Genomic DNA, 14,732 nt, shown 5'->3' on the forward strand with positions numbered 1-14,732 from the left:
CTCCCGCAGGAGGCCCCTGCCATCCCGAGCCTAGCCTGCGCAAGGCCTCTGGGACACGGCACTCGGCCGCGGGGACAGACACGTCAGCGCCGGCCCTCCCCGCTCCCCGGGCGCTCCGCCACCGGGCCGCGAACACAGGCCAGCACCCCCCCTGCCCCCGCCGCCGCAGCCCAGGCGCCCCGGCGGGGTCTCTGGCCCCAAGCCTCCCCGGGCGGCCAGACGGCCCCTAGGATGCCTCTCGCCCCCGTCTGTCACCGACCTCCGAACCCCCTTCCCGCTCGCTTCCCCTGCAGCTGGTGCAGCAGCTGCTCCCGGGGCCCAGCAGGCGGTGGCGACCCCGCACCCACCGAGCGCGATGTATCTCCTGTTCACGCCGGTCTTGGCCTCGAGCTTGGCCAAAAGGTCGGTCATGCAGTTCTTCTCCTTCAGAAACCGGTCGAATCTCTCTCGCGCGGCCGCAGACATGGCGAGGACCTTCGCACCGCTGCCCGTGCTGCTCCTAGTGCCGGGGCTGAGCGCGAAGACTGGGGCGGGGGCGGGGGCGAGGGCGGGGGCGGGAGGCGGGCGGGACTGGCGCTAGTTGACGCGGCCAGCTCCCCGCGCGGCCCCTCGCCCCGCCCCGCCCGCCCCACCCGCGCTCCGCCACCAGCGCCACACCCGGCCAGCGGCCCGACTTGCGCCTCCCTGGCAGTGGCAAGGGGCCCGAGCTGCAGCGGCTCCCGGCGGGGCGACCGTATCCCGCGTCTAGCAGCCTTAATCCACGGAGGGTAGAGTCGGGTGAGACTCTTGCGAGCTCCTTTCGCAAATCCGATGAGTGCAAAAGCAGGTGGAAAGGGAGAGGCAGGTGCCCTTGTTGCCCCCACCCTCAGTGTAGTGGGACTGGTCTGATGTGCCTGTACTACTGTGCTAACCCTACTAAGGCATTTGAAATCTAAAAATTGAAATGTACGACCACCCTGAAAGAACTCCTGTCGGAGACATGCTTTTCCCCCCAATGCCAGAACTCAGCATAGTTTTTCTCAATAGCCTTTTTGGAAAGACTCTTGAAGAGACTTAAAACACCCTCCCCTGGGGGACACCCTTTCCAAGAAAGGACTGCACTACTTAAACCTTTTTGTGGTGGACTTGAATTTGATTAATGTCTGATATCCTGGAAACGTTTCCATCCCCACTCCCTTACCCCCCTGTCCCAGGGGAGACAGTAGTCTGCAGTTGCCTACAAGCAAAATACCGTGAGAAGGTAATTCCAAGATTTAGGGCAGGGCCTCACTTTGGGGCCTTCAGGATGTCCAGCTCCTGCTCTTCCTCCACCTGAACTTTGGGTCTTGTTATGTCTCACCATATTATCTCAGGAAACTCCTTCTGAAATTATTCTGACTCCTATGATCTGCACACTGGGGTAGAGCTTTCATCATTGCTTATTAAGCTTCAAAGCTCCCAGTTACTTACAGACGAGAGCCTACGGTTCCTGAGTACCTAGCACTCACTGACTCTGCACACAAACTGCCCCCCAGCGTTTCCTCTTTGTCCAACACAACCCCTCTGCTCTTTCAGATTGACTTAGCTACAGCACTGCCTTCCATTTCTGGGAAAAAAAAAAAAAAAAAAAAAAAAGCTATCTTGCCCACTCCTGGGTTTTTCCTTTGCTTTTACTCTAATTCTACTTCCTCTTTTCTTCCCTAGAAATTCTTAGCTCAATTCTCTCAGTGCTCCCGCCACCATCCAGTCACATCAGTGAACAAAATTAAACCAAATAAAAAATTAATGGGATTATTGTGATAGCCTCCCAGATGAACTGTCCATTTCTGTCTTTTTTTTTTTAATTTTTTTTAACGTTTATTTATTTTTGAGACAGAGAGAGACAGAGCATGAACGGGGGAGGGGCAGAGAGAGAGGGAGACACAGAATTGGAAGCAGGCTCCAGGCTCTGAGCCATCAGCCCAGAGCCCGACATCGTGACCTGAGCTGAAGTCGGCCTCTTAACCGACTGAGCCACCCAGGCGCCCCCATTTCTGTCTTTCCACCTGCAGTCAATTCTCAATGTGTCAGCCAATTGGACCTTTTAAAAAAAAATTTTTTTTTAAGTTTATTATTTTGAGAGAGACAGCATGAGTGGGACAGGGGCAGAGAGAGAGAGAGAGAGAGAGAGAATCCCAAGCAGGTTCCAGGCCACAAGCACAGAGCTGGATCCAGGACTCAATCCCACCGTGAGATCATTACCTGAGCAGAAACCAAGAGTCAGTCACTGAACCGACTGAGCCACCCAGATGCCCTGCCAATTGGATCTTTTTAAAATGTGGGTCAAGTGTGTTCTTTTTTGCTCTGAACCCTCCAGGAGCTTTCCATCTGTCATAGGTGATGTAATTCATCCTGCTGTCTTCTGATTTCATCTACTGCCTGCCTCCCTGCTGTGCCTCAAACAGGCTGAACGCATTCCTTCCTTAGGCCTTTCACCCTTCTTCTAGCTCCATGGTTCTCAACTAGGGGTGATTTTGCCCCACACAGGACATGTGGCAATGTCTGAAGACATCTTTGGTTATCAAACAGATGGTCACAGCTGGGGAAGCCAGGGATACTGCTTACACATCCTACCATGTACAGGACAGCCTTCCCACAACAAGATTATCCAGGCCTCAATGTCAGTAGTACTGATATGGGGGAACCCTCCCTTATCTGGTAAGCTCCAGGTAACCACTTAACTGTCTCTTCTCACTTTTCGGGTCTTTACTCCAATGGCACGTCAGTGGGGGCTTCTCTGATCCCAAATTGCAACCCCCAATGCTCTCTAGTCCCTGGCTTGCTTTTCTCTGTAACAATTACTGTCTGGCATTCCAAATGTTGTACTTTTAAAAAAAACATATTTTTAAATGTTACTGTATTTATTTAGTTCCAATATAGTTTTATTTATTTCATTCCAATATAGTTAACGGACAGTGTTATATTTGTTTCAGGCGTACAATGTAGTGGTTCAACAATTCTATACATTACTCAGTGTTCATCAGGATAAGTGTACTCTTAATCCCTTTCACCTATTTCACCCAGCCCCCTGCCCCCCTCTCCTCTGCTAACTATCAGTTTGTTCTCTATAATTAAGAGTCTGTTCTTTTCCTTTGTTCATTTGTTTCTTAAATTCCACATATGAGTGAAATCATACAGTATTTCTTTCTTTGTCTGGCTTACTTCGTTTTACTCTGTGGATCCATACACGTTGTTGCAAATGGCAAGTGTAGAGGTCACTTTTAGGCACCAGGCTTGAGCGGTGGAAACTTAAGCAAGGCAAAAGGGCCCACAGTGATCACCAGACTAACGCACACAGGCCCATTAAGCCATAGGCCCTAAGCAACCAATAGGCTGCTTACAACCAGGCACAGTTCCTAAGATACCAAAAAAGGGGAAATTCCATACATTGCCACACTCCCTTACTCCATCCTATAACTGTAGCCCCTCACCATCTTCTCGTGACAGACAGCCTCTTCTTTGCTGTCCTGCCCGCTGCTCTTTGGCAATATATTAAGTCAACTTCTATCACCTTTATTGTGCCTTGGGTGAATTCTTTCACTGCCTGAGCCACCAGCCCCCACCCAGTGGGGAGGCCCCACAGCAAGATTTCCTTCATTTTTATTGCTGAATTAATATTCCTTTGTATTTTATATACCTTTATCTTCTTTATCAGCGGACACTTGGGCCACTTCCAGAATTTGGCAATTGTAAATAATGTCGCAATAAATACAGGAGTGCATGTATCCCTTTGAAGTGGTGTTTTGTATTTGGGGGGCAAATACCCAGAATGATGATTATTGGATCATATGGTAATTCTATTTTTAATTTTTTGAGGAACCCCCATTCTGTTTTCCACAGTGGCTGCACCAGTTTGCGTTCCTACTGACAGGGCACAAGAGCTCCTTTTTCTCCTCATCCTTGCCAATGGTTATTGTTTCTTGTGTTATTTTTGCCATTCTGACAGGTGTGAGGTGGGTGATATCTCATTGTGGTTTTGATTTGCATTTCCCTGATGAGTGATGTTGACCATCTTTTCATGTGTCTTTTTGCATTTCTGTATGTCTTCTTTGGAGAAATGCCTCTGCCTATGTTCTGCCCATTTTTTCATTGGATTATTTGGTTTTTTGGTGTTGAGTTGTATGAATTCTTTTTTTATATTTTGGATATTAGCCCTTTATTGGGTATGTCATTTGCAAATGTCTTCTCCCATTCTGTAGGTTGTCTTTTAGTTTTGTTGATTGTTTCCTTTGCTGTGCAGAAACTTTTTATTTTGATGTAGCCTCAATAGTTTATTTTTCCTTTTGTTTCCCTTGACTCAAGAGACATATATACATATCTAGAAAAATGTTGTTACAGCCAATGTCAGAGAAATTACTGCCTGGCTCTATTCTAGAATTTTTATGGTTTCATGTCTCACATTTTGGTATTTAATTCATTTTGAGTTTATTTTTGTGTATGGTGCAAGAAAGTGGTCCAGTTTCATTTCTTTGCATGTAGCTGTCAACTTTTCCCAACACCATTTGTTGAAGAGACTGTCTTTTCCCAATTCGATATTCTTGCCTCCTTTGTTAAAGATTAATTGACCATCTAAACGTGTGTTTATTTCTGGGCTTTCTATTCTGTTCTGTTGATCTATGTGTCTATTTTTGTGCCAGTATCACGCTGTTTTAATTACTGCAGTTTTGTAGTGTAACTTGAAATCTGGAACTATGATACCACTTTTCCAAGATTGCTTTGGCTATTCAGGGTCTTTTGTGGTTCCATACAAATTTTAGGATTCTTTGTTCTAGTTCTGTGAAAAATGCTGTTGGTATTTTGATAGGGATTGCATTAAATCTGTAGATTGCTTTGGGTAGTGTGGACCTTTTAACTATATTTGTTCTTCCAACCCATGAGCATGGAATGTCTTTCTGCTTGTGCCATCTTCAATTTCTTTCATTAGTGTTTTATAGTTTTCAGAGTATAGTTCTTTGACCTCCTTGGTTAAGCTTATTCTTAGTTATAGTATTGTTTTTGGTACAATTGTAAATGGAATTGTTTTCTTAATTTTACTTTCTGCTGCTTCAATGTTAGCGTATAGAAATGTAATGAATTTCAAAAAAGAAATGTAATGAATCTCTATGCATTGATTTTGTATCCTGTGACATTACTGAACTCATTTATCAGTTCTAGTAGTTTTTTGGTGGAGTCTTAAGGGTTTTCTATATATGTTCTCAGGTCATCTGCAAACAGTAAAAGTTTTACTTCTTCCTTAACAATATGGATGCCTTTTATTCCATTTTCTTGTCTGACTGCTGTGGCTAGGACTTCCAGTACTATGTTGAATAAAAGTGATCAGAGTGGACATCGTTCCTGATACTAGGGAAGAAGCTCTCAGTTTTTCATCACCAAGTTTGCTGTGGGTTTTTAATATGTGGCATTTATTATGTTGAGTTATGTTTCCTCTAAACTTATATACTTGAGACTTTTTATCAAGAATGGATGTTGTACTTTGTCAAATTTCTGAATTTGACAGAATTTTCTGCATCTATTAAAATGATAATATGGTTTTTGTATTTTTTCTTATTGATGTGATGTATCATGGTGATTGGTTAGCTAATATTGAACTATACTCACATCCAGGGAACAAATCCCACTTGATCATGGTGAATAATTATTTTTAATGTATTGTTGGATTCAGCTTGTTAATCTTATGTTGAGGATTTTTGCTTTAGAGATATTGGCCTGTGTTCTCTGTATGTTCTACTTTTTAAACTGTTTTTCTTGGACGCCTGGGTGGCTCAGTTGTTGAGTGTATAACTGTTGATTTTGGCTCAGATTGTGATCCCAGGGTCATGGGATCAAGCCCACTGTCACACTCTGCACCAAGTGTGGAGCCTGCTTAAGATTCTTTTTCTCTCTCCCTCTGACCCTCTTCCCCGCTTGGGCAAGCTCTCTCAATCTCTCTCTCTCTCTCTCTCTCTCTCAAATAAATAAATAAATAAATAAATGGTTTTTCTTTTCCCATTACATTATGGGCTCCACCAACGTAGATGTTTTTGCCTATTTTGTTTACTTCTTTATCTCAAACACCTGGAATAATGCCTGGCACTTTATAGGTGTTCAGAAACAATATTTTGAATTAATGGATATCTAACATGCATTGTACTACCCAATAGTCTAAATGCTACATGTACTAATTCCTTTAGTCCTCATGACAGCATGAGACAGATACTATCTGTTTTACCTTCATTTAAGGGAAGAAAATGAGGTATAGCAAAGTCTCATGAATGTCAGAGCTAGAATTCAGACACAGACTCTTCCCCCTATATTATACTTCCAATATGGGTTGAATTGCATCCTCCCCAAAAAAGATATGTTGGAATCATAACCTTCCGTACCTCAGAATATGATCTTATTTGGAGAAAGGGTGTTTACAAAGGCAATCAAGTTAAAATGAGGTGATTATGATGGGCTCTAATCGAATATGACTAGTGTCCTCGTAAAAAGGGAGAATTTGGACACAGGGACAGACACAGACAGAGGGAGAGATGTGAGACACACAGGGAGAAGCCCTCTGTCTATATGCCAAGGAAAGAGGCCTAAAGCAGATCCTTCCCTCACAGCCCTCAGAGGAAAGCAACCTTAGAGACATCTTGATCTTTAACTTCTGGCATCCAGAACTGTGAGACAATAAATTTCTGTTATTTAAGCCAATCATTGTGTGGTACTTTGTTATAGCAGCCCTAGCAAACTATTACAACTGCCTACAAGAAGCGCCGAGTTTGGAGCTTTTTAGCCAGTTGCAAGTTTGTATAATTTCCTACTAAATGATTGCAGTAATTATTACTTAAGTGGAAGTCGGGGTCATGTTTTTGAGTACTTCAAATGATTCACAATTTGATATCGTTAAGGTTCTTTAGCCAAGGAGCAAAATCCTTTTAAGTTATGTATTCAAATCAGCCAATTTTTTTTTAAGTTTATTTATGTTGAGAGAAAGAGAGAGAGGGAAAGAGAAAGGGAGGGAGTGTGGGGAGGAGCAGAGAGAGACAGAGAGACAGAGAGAGAGAGAATCCCAAGCAGGCTCTGTGCTGAAAGCAGAGAACCTGACTGAGGGCTCGATTCCACAAACCACAAGATCATGACCTGAGCCAAGATCGAGAGTTGGACGCTCAACCAATTGAGCCACCCAGGCCCCCAAATCAGCCTAGATTTTTATCAGTATGTGTCATACAGTGTCAACATTTGTACTATATCAACTATGCATGAAGTACCTGGAAACATACTATTCATTTGGATTTTTTTTGTATAAATATTACTCCTTTCTCACTTTTGTCCTAACTTAAGTTCCAAATGTTTTCCTTTCTCCATCATTCTACCTAATAGTAGTAAGACAAAGCAGCACAGTAAAGCATAGTATGTGGAACACTGTCTCTGAATCCAGCTTGGATGGGTGACATCCCAGCCCCATCATTTAGCTTTGTGACTTTGGACAAGTTACATAAGCTCTCTGTTGGTTCATCTGTAAAATAGGGATAACAATAGTACCAGCTTCACAGGGTTGTCATGATGGTAAAATAAACTATCATTTGCAAAGTTTTTGGAAGGATGCCTAATGCAAAATAAGTGTTAAGTAATTTAAGAAAGAAAAAGAATACAGCTAGATGTTAAAATTGAGGTAGAAGAATATTACCTAATTCTTACCTTTAGGAAATTACAGTCAGTTTGGGGACTGTGGGACCCTCAGGTCATCCAGTCATCTCTACAAAAAGCTTAGACTCTTTCATAGATGAGAAAGAGGTGCAGAAGGTGAGAACTTGGCCTTAGGTCTCAGACTATTCACTCACTCATATTTATGGAGCATAGCCTATGTGCCAGATGCTGCCAGACCTGGGAACCAGACAGACCAGGTCTCTATCCGGAAGGCCATGGGAAAGGCTGGCCCGAAGCAGGCTGACTTTGGCAATTGCTAAGAAGGAAGTCAAACCAACTTGGGATGATGCAAATGTTATTACTATATCCCTCATAGGCTACAGAAGAAAACTCTGCCATAGATCTATGATCTATGATCAGGCCCCTTTGTTCTCTCCATAAGCTGTTTCTTCAGGTTAAGAAAATTTCTTAACTACTTGAAGTCATTAACACATTTTTGTTCCATCATATACGTTAGGAAGAAGATGTGCATAATCTCCCCGGGGAATCCCCACCCCAACACCTTTGGAGGGGACCCTGGCTTTTATTGGAGCCTGGCACCAATGAGGCAGCCAGCCTTCCCAGTAAGGAGACCTTCAGCCCCTGCAGACACAGCTCTGTTGACACATACCTCTCCCTCTGCCGGAGGAGGCTGATGGCCAGTGATGTCACAGAAATAAGGAGGGGAAAAGGCAAAATTAACAAAACCTGAGACACAGACAGGAGGAAAATGCATAGGCTGAATGTAACTTAAGAAATAGTATTCAAAGAAATAAAATACAAACATTGTGGTGCTTCACTGAATACATTCAAGTTATGTTTTATTTTTCTCATTTGTCTTATTCTTAAACCTCTTCTACTAAAAATAGGGACAAAGCATTTTATTATATGTCTCCACTGATCAAACAGAAAGTAGAATTTTAGAAAATTACTGCTCACAATTGGGAATCAACTAACCTGAGGATATCCTTTTATTCAGCAAATTATTTTTTTACACCTTTTTACTGTTTATTTTTGAGAGAGAGAGAGAGAGAGGGAGGGAGCGCGAGAGAGGGAGACATAGAATCTGAAGCAGGCTCCAGGCTCCAAGCCATCAGCACAGAGCACAATGTGGGGACCAAACTCACAAGCCACGAGACCATGTCCTGAGCCAAAGCCAGACACTCAACTGACTGAGCCACCCAGGAGCCCCTCAGCAAAGTATTTTTCTTCTGAAATAAAATGCCATAGGTCACTGCTATTGCACATAAATCTGGAGCTTTTCACCAGATATAACAGTGCCCTCTAATTCACACTTTCATTTCTCTGGTGGCACCTGCACAGGAGACAAATAGATAATAAGTCACTGAGGGATTGTTTCTCGAGGTTCAAGACTAGTTAATCCAGTTCTGGACAAACCATGGCCTTTAGACTACATACTGGGGTAGTACCGTGTCCACTGACCCTGAGATATGGTTCAATCCAGATTTGCCACATGGCCTACAAGGTGGTATGCGTTTTTGCTTTTCTTTCCACATAAGAGAAGGACCAGAGTCAGACAACTGTGTGTACTTCCCTTCATGACTAGGCATTAGGGGAATTCAGTTAATTGAATACAGGAACCAACCAGTTATTAATTTCCTATTGCGGCTGCAATAAATTACTACAAACTTGGTAGCTTAAAACAGCAAAAATGTATTATAGTTCTCTCTACATCAGACATCTGACACCAGTCTCACTGGGTTCAGTCAAGTTATCATCAGCAGGGTTACATTCCTTTTTCAAGGCTCAGGGGAAGATCAGGCTTTTTGTTGTTGTTGTTGTTGTTGTTGTTGTTGTTCTTCTTCTTCTTCTTCTTCTTCTTCTTCTTCTCTTTCTTTTCTTCTTCTTCTTCTTCTTCTTCTTCTTCTTCTTCTTCTTCTTCTTTTCTTCTTCTTCTTCTTTTTCTTCTTCTTCTTCTTCTTCTCCTTCTTCTTCTTCTTCTTCTCATTTGGGGTTGTTGGCAGAATCTGAATTCTGTGGTTGCAGGACTGAGGTCCCCATTTCCTTCCTCATCTTCAAAGCCAGCAGCAGTGGGTTGAATCCCTCTCAGACTTAAAATTTCCCTTCCTTTTTCTTTGGTCTCGCCTCTCTGTCCCATCTGTCTTCTACTTCCATTTTCAAGGTCTCATGTGATTAGAATGAGTCCACCCAGATAATCCAAAATGATCTCCCAATTTTAGGGTCCACAAACTTAATCCCATCTGCAAAGTTCCTTTTGCCATCTAATGGGACATACTTCAAATTCTGGAAACGAGGGTATGGACATCTTTGGGAGGTCATTACCAGCCTGAGGTGGGGGATCCATAACTAGCCTCAAGGTCATGAAAAAAGTAAACATGTTGAGGTTAATTGACCTGTGTAGTCCTTTCCCTCACATTGAGAGCCCACCCAGGACATGGCACAGGCTTAAGACACAGGCCCCTAGAGCAGATGCCCTGGCTCCATTTCTTACTTGCTGTGTGATTTTAGGAAAGTTCTCAACCTCCAAAAGTCCCACTTTCCTCAGCCTATAAAATGAAGTTAATGTCAGTATCCACCTGCTATAGGGTGAATGGTTGTATACTCCCAAAATTCTTACGTTGAACCTAACCCCAAATGTGATCATATTTGGATGTGGGGCCTTTAGGGGATGACCAGGTCATGAGGGTGGAGCCTTCATGATGGAATTAGTGCCCTTATAGAAGAGAACTCAGAGAACTCCCTCACCCCTCCAACCCTGTGAAGACACAGAGAGAAGATGGGTGTCTATAAACCATAAAGTGAGCTCTCACCAGGCGTGGAATCTACTGGTACTTTGACCTTGGATTTCCCAGCCTCCAGAACTGTGAGAAACAAATGCTGTTTAAGTCACCTAGTCTATTTTTGTCATAACAGCCCAAATGGGCTAATGTATTACCTCATAGTGTTGTTGGAAAATAACATACTACATGTAAAGCACTCTGAAGAGAGTCTAGCCTCATGGAGTGTGCTGAGGTGTTAGCTAATCCGGAAGACTCATATACAAATGAAGCAAACAGTCACAAGAGTTGATGCCTAAAATTCCTCTCTCTTGTCTCATTCCATTGATTCCGGGATTTGGTTATCTGTGAAAACAAAAACACTCTAGAAGGAACACAAAGCACATTTTCCTCAGTAATTTGACTGTGGCAAAAGAGGAGGCAAACGAAACTTTATACTGAGCATCTACTTTGTCTTAAACAATTTGTGTGCGTGAGGGGCCTGAGAGCATATTTTAATGAGGTGGAAGCACCAAGTGCTTGAGACTTAAAGGAGCAGGCTTTCCTAAGACACAAAGTATTAAAACAAAAGTGCTAATTTCCTAGTTTTGTCTAAGACCCATTGGCTAATCAGCAGCCAAGGGAAATGGACCCTCCAGGCCTGCACAGATGGCAGCCAGGAACTGACCTAACCACGGGTGTCAGGTCAAGTCCAGCTGTTCTCTGACATGCAGCAAGCTGATTCATGCAGCCCTTCATCACTTAGTAGTCTCCAAATGCTTCCTCCCTCTCCTTAATATCTCTCTTTCAGCTGTTTGGGGATGAGTTTTGGCTCAAGATCCTCCAGCTCTTGGACATTGATCATGCTATGACCACAATGATTGACTCAAGTGTGTGCCTCTTCCTTGAATCCATAAATAACTTTTGTTTTATTATGAGCATGGCAGTGCAGATAGGTGAGAATGACTTCACCATGTAGGCTTTTGCTTATCATCCAGAATGCTCAGTCTAAAATCAATGCTGATGTAGATTAATAACAGGGCAGTATTGGGGGATTTGGAATATGGCTGAGGGGGACAGGCTTGATTTTTTTTCACACCTTTGTTTACAACAACTCTTTATCTGTTGGCCACCATAACAAAAACTGCTCAAAGTGAGAATTTACTAGTTTAAGAAATCATGATGTATACTATCTCCAAATAGCACCAACTGTTGTGTCTATAATCATAACCAGCTTAATCAAATTTTCTGAAACTGTTGATACTTTTCTTTTTTTGGAAGTGTTGATACTTTTAATGATCATTCTTATGCAGTTTGAACTTGGAAACATAAATCATTAGAACTGTAACTTCTGATTTTGTAAATAGTAACTGAATTTATGTTTAACACAATACCAAGATCTATATTATGTATATATTTGGTGTGTTTATTGCTCCACACTGTGGCATATGAAATGGATTAAAAGAGGCATTTCCATTTCTGGATTCTCTGTCGGGGGGGGGGGGCGGTGTGATTCCTTAGAAATTATGTTTTAACATGCAGGAAGACCTTTATACTTAAATTGCTTGAAGGGGCACGTAGGTGGCTCAGTTGGTTGAGTGGCTGAGCCTCTGATTTCAGTTCAGGTCAAGATCTCACAGCTTGTGAGTTCGAGCCCCATGTCCGGCTCTGTAGGGACAGCTCAGAGCCTGGAGCCTGCTTCAGATTCTGTGTCTCCTGTCTCTGCCCCTCCCATATTCGTGCTCTGTTTCTCTCTCAAAATAAATAAAAATAAAATAAAACAAATAAATATTTAGGAAGAAAGAAAGAAAGAAAGAAAGAAAGAAAGAAAGAAAGAAAGAGGTGAATTTTATTGGGGCACCTGGGTGGCTCAGTTGGCTAAGTGCCTGACTTTGGCTCAGGTCATGATCTCACGGCTCCTGAGTTTGAGCCCCACATCTCTCTGCTGTCAGTGCAGAGCCTGCTTCAGTTCCTGTCTCCTTCTCTCCCTGCCCCTTCCCAGCTCGTGCTTTCTCTGTCTCAAAAATAAATTTTAAAAAAATCGAAAGAAAGTTTAAAAAAAGATTGCTTGATATCAGGTTCACAACTTCTATTTAATGTTAAACAATGCCATCCATGATTTGGAGTAGATGCAAATGTATTAAATAAGCCACAAAAGACTTGAATGTAAAATTAAGTTGAGAATAGGCAGTTATCTTAATTGGCAGAAAATAACATCGACTCAATTTCAGAGTAATCTTTTTTTTTTTTTTTTTTTTAAGTAGGCTTCATGTCCAGCATGGAGCCCATTGCAGGGCTTGAACTCATGACCCTGAGATCAAGACCTGAGCTGAGATCAAGAATCAGACACTTAACTGACTGAGCCATCCAGGCGCCCCCAGAGTAATCTTTTAAAAACAAATTATTTGGGGGGAGCCTGGGTGGCTCAGTCAGTTAAGCTCTGTCCATCTCCCCTGCTTGTGCTCTCTCTCTCTCTCTAAAAAATATAAATAAATAAATAAATAAATATTATTTTTTGTAGTTACTTCAAATCACTTTCTCTAATTTGTATTAATTTACAGGAGAATAAGGGAAAAATATCAGCTTAGACTGAATATTTGCATCAGTTTATATAGCATGATTTCTTTTCATTTGCCTTAGATCACATCTACACTGACAACAGAAAGTGGAGAGTTAAGCACCTATCCTATGATTTTGCCAGTAAAAATTGTATGAATAATTACTTGGTGTAGACAGCCCCAGGTCTTAACCTTTCAACAGAGAACAATTGGACATGGGTAGATATTTCAGAGTGACTTAGTTTGAGACAAAGGAATGGTCAGTGCTGTTTTTATTGGGCATAAAATAGATCCCAGAATACAGTCCTCTACCCTTGAAGTGTGATCCCAATTATTTAGATCTAATTTATTAAAAGTTTTCTACTCATTTTCAGAAGGATAATGAATCACCAGTATTAAATATTTATCCATTCAACAGTTATTTACTGAATCCCCACTACCTGCTGGGCACTGAAGGTGCCCCTGGAACCAAGATAGATAAGGCACAAGCTTTATGGATCTCACAGGAGAGAATAACCATAGCAACATTTGGTGTCCCTCATTGAGAATGTGAAATAAACTTTAGCGTCTTGAGACAATATGTTTTTTTCATCACCAAAGAGAAAATTATTATCAATTTAATAAGTTTTAATTTGGGGCACCTGGGTGGCTCAGTCGATTAAGCATCCAACTCTTGAATTCAGCTCAGGTCATGATCTCAAGGACATGAGATCAAGCCCCACCCTGAGCATGGAGCCTGCTTGGGATTCTCTTTTTCCCTCTTTCTCTGCCCCTCCTTCTGCTCGCGTGCTCGTCCTCTGTGTGTGTGTGTGTGTGTGTGTCTCAAAATAAATAAATAAACATTAAAAAAAGTCTCAATTTGGTTATCACAGGTCACCACTTGTTCTCTTTTCACTGACACCCTTTTCTCTGCTAGCAGCAAATGCTCTCTTACTCCACTAGCTTTCCTCCCTTTTCCTCAGATCCAACAGGAGTTGGGGGAGTGGTGACTCTATGGTTGAGTCATCGTTTTGCTACATTATATAATAAGTTCATAAACACCAACAGTGGAAAAAAACTAAACAGTGGGAAAAGATCCATTGTTTATCCCTTGTCTCCCAGTCTCGCCATACTTCCCCAGTGGGGTTGATTTTGAAATGATCCGACCCATGAGGAGTGAGAAGGAGAACTACTCATTGACCTGACCAAACATCTGATGATAACAATCTTTCTTCATTCTATAGGGAGACACTTATACTGTATAAATAGACATCTTACTGTTTTACCTCAATGGAAAATGTGTTAACAGTTAGCAGTTGTTTGTTACAGCAGTGGACTAACATCTGTTAGTAATGAGATTCTGGCATCGGGTCCCATATGAGTAATTCTAAAGAAAGGAAGTTAGAGTAGCAGAGCAGTGGTCACCCCAAAATAGCCCCGAGACTGCAGCTTTGGGCAGAAGAACTCATAGGCAAAACTGTGAGGTGAGCAGAGCTGTTTACCTGCTGACTCATCCATTTTACACATATCTACATAGTGTCTGTCATGCGCTAAGCATGATGCTTAAGGATGAACAAGATGCACTTCCTGCCCAAAAAAGTTTAAAAAGTTTAGCTTCCTTCTCCTGATTTTTTTTTTTATCTCTACATGCCCCATGTGTCCAGGATCCTATTACTCCTTGTTCTTTGCTCTTTTGATTCTCTCCTCTCATCAAATACTCTTCTTAATTAGCTACAAGTTGGGAAGAAACTGATAGTTAATTCATACAAAGGTATAAAAGACTTTA

The 14,732-nt window shown here is 42.3% G+C and overlaps 1 protein-coding gene and 1 long non-coding RNA gene across 2 annotated transcripts in view; one reads left to right on the forward strand and one right to left on the reverse strand.

The window, feature by feature from the left end:
- Positions 1 to 524, reverse strand: part of REEP5 (receptor accessory protein 5) — a 38,822-nt gene extending 38,298 nt beyond the window's left edge. Inside the window, exon 1 of the mRNA XM_049647729.1 lies at positions 348 to 524. Within this exon, the coding sequence (XP_049503686.1) occupies positions 348 to 465 (118 nt within the window). The 5' untranslated portion in view covers positions 466 to 524. The remainder of the gene's footprint in view (positions 1 to 347) is intronic.
- LOC125934382 (uncharacterized) overlaps positions 1 to 14,732 on the forward strand; it is a 365,655-nt gene that overhangs the window by 7,077 nt on the left and 343,846 nt on the right. The window lies entirely within an intron of this gene.

This window comes from Panthera uncia (genome assembly GCF_023721935.1).
Source record: "Panthera uncia isolate 11264 chromosome A1 unlocalized genomic scaffold, Puncia_PCG_1.0 HiC_scaffold_17, whole genome shotgun sequence".
In the NCBI taxonomy this organism is placed as follows: Eukaryota; Metazoa; Chordata; class Mammalia; order Carnivora; family Felidae; genus Panthera; species Panthera uncia.